At 53.0% G+C, this 4,784-nt stretch overlaps 1 protein-coding gene across 1 annotated transcript in view; it reads left to right on the top strand.

The window, feature by feature from the left end:
* The window catches only part of SSBP3 (single stranded DNA binding protein 3), a gene marked incomplete at its 5' end in the record, with an annotated part of 53,141 nt that overhangs the window by 34,952 nt on the left and 13,405 nt on the right, over window positions 1–4,784 (top strand). Inside the window, one exon of the mRNA XM_017733535.1 lies at window positions 617–706. Coding sequence (XP_017589024.1) covers window positions 617–706 — 90 coding nt within the window. The remainder of the gene's footprint in view (window positions 1–616; window positions 707–4,784) is intronic.

Raw genomic sequence — 4,784 nt, 5'->3', positions numbered from 1 at the left:
CTTTCCAAAATGCTGCTGCTTTCCCAGAAGTAGTGAATAAATACAAATAGGGATGCTGAGGAGCAAGTGGGGTGTCCAGGTACCCCATGTCTGTCTCTGTCCCACCTTTTTGGGGCTGGAGCTGTGCTGGTGGCTCATTCTGGGGAGGCAGGAGGGGGAATGTGACTCCACAGGTTGAGTGCAATGAATTTGGAAATGAATAATAAAGTCTTGGCATGCTGGTGAGGTCAGGGAAGCATAATTTTGGAAGGACAGGGCTAAACCATCAAGCATGGCGGGGAGGTAGGAGAGAAGCATTTTCAAAGCTTTCAAGCAGCTTCTGCCTAAAATGACACATTGGATGAGGCTCCTTGGTGGATTAACAAGACTCAATGCCTGGATAAATGAATAAACAAACCCTAGAATCATCTCCAGGTTCTGTGTGGCCATCTCCTCCGTGGGTGAGTCACAGAGACCGGTGCCCCTCCAGCTGTGAGCATCCTCCAGGGGGAAAGATGCTCAGGGCCCCAGAGATACAAGGCAGATGGACTCAGTAGGATGTGGCAGGAGAGGTGGCATTTTTGATGTGCTTTTGTCATAACTCTGATCATGTTTGCCCTGGTTTTGTTCCCCGCAGAGCGCAGCTGCTGCCCCGAGTCCCGTGCTTGGAAACATTCCCCCGAATGACGGGATGCCCGGGGGCCCCATCCCGCCCGGGTTCTTCCAGGTAGGCTGCCGCTCCTCCCGGTGCTCCCTCCACACCGCGCACGTGTTTGCTTTCGCTCTGGGTGTCAGCGCTGTCATGCCTGTGTTGTTTTTTTTTCCCCAAGAGGATGCTAGGGAAGCAGCATGCCTGCACAGCTGACCTGTCTAGGAATAACTTGTGTTCTGCTGTCCTTCCACATTTGCTTTCTATCTTTTGTGGCCTTAAAGCAAATTCCTTTCTCGCTCAAAGAGGTTACTGTGTATTTACAACCAGTGTTTTTTTACAAAGCTGCTTGGTTTGTGTTTGGGTTGGGATTGTATTTGTTCTCCAGTCCTAACAGACGGGCGTAATTGAAAACATTCTGGATTTTGATTCCTGAAGCTTTTTCCCCCTCCTCTGGTTAACCACTTGATTTTTTCCAAATGCAATCACTGAACGCATTAACAAGCCCTGGCTGCGGCTGCAGGCGGGAGTGGGCTCCAGCCAAATCCCTGAATGCCGTGGAGGCACCTTGTAAGCAAATACCCAGCAAAGTCCCCAACATCCCCTCACTCCTTCCTTATCCCACACCGAGCTGACAGAGGAGGGGCTAACATGTTTGGAGTGATGCTGACAGAAAGGACACAACAAGGACAAAGAAAAGGAGTTTTCAAACCTCAAACCTTGGGGGTTTTCTCAGGAATCTCTTTGCCTGGGGTGAGCTGCACTGGTTTGCAGCAACATAAGCTTTCGGTGCTTTAAAATCCTCCTGCTTGAGGACGAAACACTTGTTCGTGTTAAAAATGGGATAAGAGTTGAAAGGAATATTTGTTTTGGCAAGCTGGGCTTTTTTTAATCTGGGCTTGTGATTTGTATATGGGAGAACTTCTCGGGCAGTAGACAGGCGAGCTCGATAAGGAGCTTGTGATTTATTGTGGCGATATCTGAGCCTGATATCGGCGATTGCGTTTGTGTGGGAAGGGGGAAGGAGGGTCCTGTCTTTTTTTTTTTGAGAGAAAGAGAGATCCCATTTCCTGAACATGCTTCTGACAAAGTAATATCTTCCGATATTGATCGGGAACCCTAAAACAGGCGAATCTTGTAGCAGCGCTCGGCGGCAGGGGGTGAAGCCAACGGCGGAGATGCAATCTCGCAGGTCATAGCTGCTGCCAGCAATCCGAGTGCCAAGCTGCTACTTCCAACAAATGTGTCTCCAAAACGTCCTGATCTCGCCCCGTGGTGAAGCTGACTGTCCTTTGGGGCTTCTGCTTCACGCCGAGCTGCGAGGGCTGCAGAACTGGCATGAGTTTAGGGCAAGGCACCAAGAGTATGGGTTGGCTTTCCCGGAGCGGGAAAGGTGAGGAAGAGGAGTCACATCTCTCCAGACTTACTGTTCATGCTGCCGTCTTGACTCTTCCTGTTGACAGCCCCCAAGCTGTCCCCCCGCTTTCCTTTCTGCCCTCCTGTAGCACTTTTGCACTGAGGGTCTGATTCAGGAGCAAACAACCCATCCTAGCTCCCTGCCTGCCGTGCAGCTGGCCTGGAAGCTGCTGGGGCAGGGGGTGGCTCAGAAGCAGGAGGGGATCCTGAAGCCCCAGATAATGTAATAACACTGGTACAGGTGTCGTGTGGGGGATGCTGCCCATCCCCAGCGCTGCCGGAGGGAAGAGAGGGTGGGTGCTGGTGCATATGGCTCACATGTGACATCTCAAGAGCCTGCCTTTCCTGAAAGCCCTCCAACATCTGGTTTCTCCTCCCAGCCCTCGGGATGGAAAGCAGAAGAAAAATCCCACCTTTTAACACAGTCTGAACATCGCCTCCATGAAAGCCTGTCTGATTTATTGCGGGTGCTGGAGCCGATTCCAGCTTCGGGAGATGCTGGAGAGCAGCTCTTTGCAGAGGTGGGCTGGAGGCTCAGTGTCGAGCCAGTCACAGCTCGGGGGTAATTTCCTATCTGTAGGAGATTAAAGTGCCTAAATTCAGAGGGCAAAAACAAAAAGGTCACAGAAGATAGAAAGGATTTTTCCCCAACCTTTGGTATGCCAGCCCTGGGAGTGAGTGAGGTGGTACCACCTCAGCCAGTGCCATCCTCATGCCAGGAGACTGCTGGAGAGGACTCATGGATTTTCAGCATCTCGCTCTTCTGCACCAGGGACCTGCAAGGGATATTCCCAAGGGTAGCAGTCATGGGCAGATAGTTTTTAAGAGGAATTAGAGACTGGTCATGTCCAGGCTTGGTGGGGCATCACACAGGGAGCTGAGGAATGAGTCACCGGCAAAGCTCAGGTAGCAGAAACCCTGCACTACCACTCTGGGGGTGCATGACCGCCCCCAGCCCTGAATGTGAGGATGTCCACCACAGATTGGCAAAGGAAGAAAATGTATATGGACTGTTCCTGGGACTCTGTAGCCCAAACCCATGTGAGTGAGCTTGGGAGAAGAAAGAATGTTCCAGGAAAGGGAGAAGCAAGAAGGACTCCAGGCTACAGTGCCCATCCACAGCCACTGCCTTGCAGTGAGATACCCTTCCCAGTGCCAGGGCTCAGCAGCACCTTCAGGCCAGGGGCCAAGGGAAGTGCAGCCTGCAGAATCTCCCAAAATTATGGGAAAGGAGAGGCCCATGGCACTCCTGGGTTGCTGGGGCATTTCATGGTGCCAGCCAGTGGCACAGCATCGGCTGCACTCCGGACAAAAGGTTGGCTGGGTTGATGGCCAGCATGGGTAGATGCTTTTATTTAAATCTCTCTCTTTGTCCCATTGGGATGAGCAAACAAACCCTCTGCTCATCCTCCTAAAGGTCATCAGAGGCGTTCCTGCTTTTGTTTTGAAAGCTGGATTCATGCCGGGGTGCAGATCCCTTGCAGGAGGGACAGGGGGGTGCCAGGGAAATACAGGAAGGAAAAGGAAAAATTGAAAGCAATTAATATCACACCTTTATACCACTAAATAAATGAGGGGGAGGGGGGGAGCAAGTCAGCAGCCCCCCAGCCATGCCTGCTCTCCCCAGCGCCGCCCCGTACCCCGCGCTGATGAAATGGAAAGTTGACCATAAATCAATGTCGGTGCTGCGTTAGCTATGCATCAGCGGCTCGGCGCCGAGATGCACCAAAACAAAGCACCGGCTGCTCCGTGTTCCCACACTGCCCCCTAATGCAGACAGACCTCTGGAGCTGGGGAGGACCGGGGGCTCCAGAGCCCGGGGGGCTCCCCCCCTCCATCCCCTGCCCTCCCCGCCTCTCCTCCCCACATCCTGGAGACCTCCCTCTTTGGGTGAGGTTGCCCGTGGGGTGAGGATGGTAAAGCCAGGGACAATAGGAAGGGGTCCATGTTGTCCTGCTCCCTCCTTGGAGGCCACCATTTTCCCCCTGCCCAGCTGTCCTGATGTCTCAGTGGGATTTGGCACTGCTCGGCAGGTGCCACCAGCTCTGGTTAGCCAGTTCCTGTGAGGCAGCACAAGAGCCATAAAACCAGGCTGCTCTTCCCAAAATCCTGGGGTAGAACTTGGTACCAGCCTGCACCAGGCAGGGTTTGAAGGAAGGTAGCCTACAAGCTGGAGGAAAGGAAAAGCAAGCATCAGAGAAAGTTTTTTTTCTGGAAGTTTAGTAGGATGCCCGAGGCTTTTGTACTGAGCGTCTGGAGCATATGGTGGGATTTGCAGTCAACTTTCTCTCGGGTGCTCCAGCCAGATGGAGGTGACTGTTCTTGGCTCTGGCTGACACGGGTTTGTTTCCTGAAGAGCTTGTGTTAAACATATTCCTTAAAACCAGGCTTCTGCAGTTGGGAGCCCCAGCTGCAGGCGAGGCAGAGCTCCTGCCCACGACTGCCTTTCGCTGTCTGCGGGGGAACTTGGCCCGCCTCGCCTCGCCTTGCCTTGCTGCATTGCCTTGCCTTGCCTTGCCTTGCCTAACCTCGCCTTGCTTTGCCTTGCCTTGCTTTGCCTTGCCTTGCCTTGTCTAACCTCTCCTGGCCTCGCCTTGCCCTCTCTCGGGAAGGTCCTCACCCAGCACCACATGCTGGAAGTCAACCAGGGTCTTTCTCTTTGAAGGCAACTGGAGCATCTCTCCTAAAGGCTAAAGTGATACCTCATTTTTTTCTTGACAACTTGCAAAACATCTCTCTC

Source organism: Corvus brachyrhynchos, unplaced genomic scaffold (genome assembly GCF_000691975.1).
Source record: "Corvus brachyrhynchos isolate BGI_N302 unplaced genomic scaffold, ASM69197v1 scaffold34, whole genome shotgun sequence".
Lineage (NCBI taxonomy): Eukaryota > Metazoa > Chordata > Aves > Passeriformes > Corvidae > Corvus > Corvus brachyrhynchos.
Note: the sequence above shows the minus strand (reverse complement) of the source record. Positions and strands in the feature narration are given on the sequence as shown.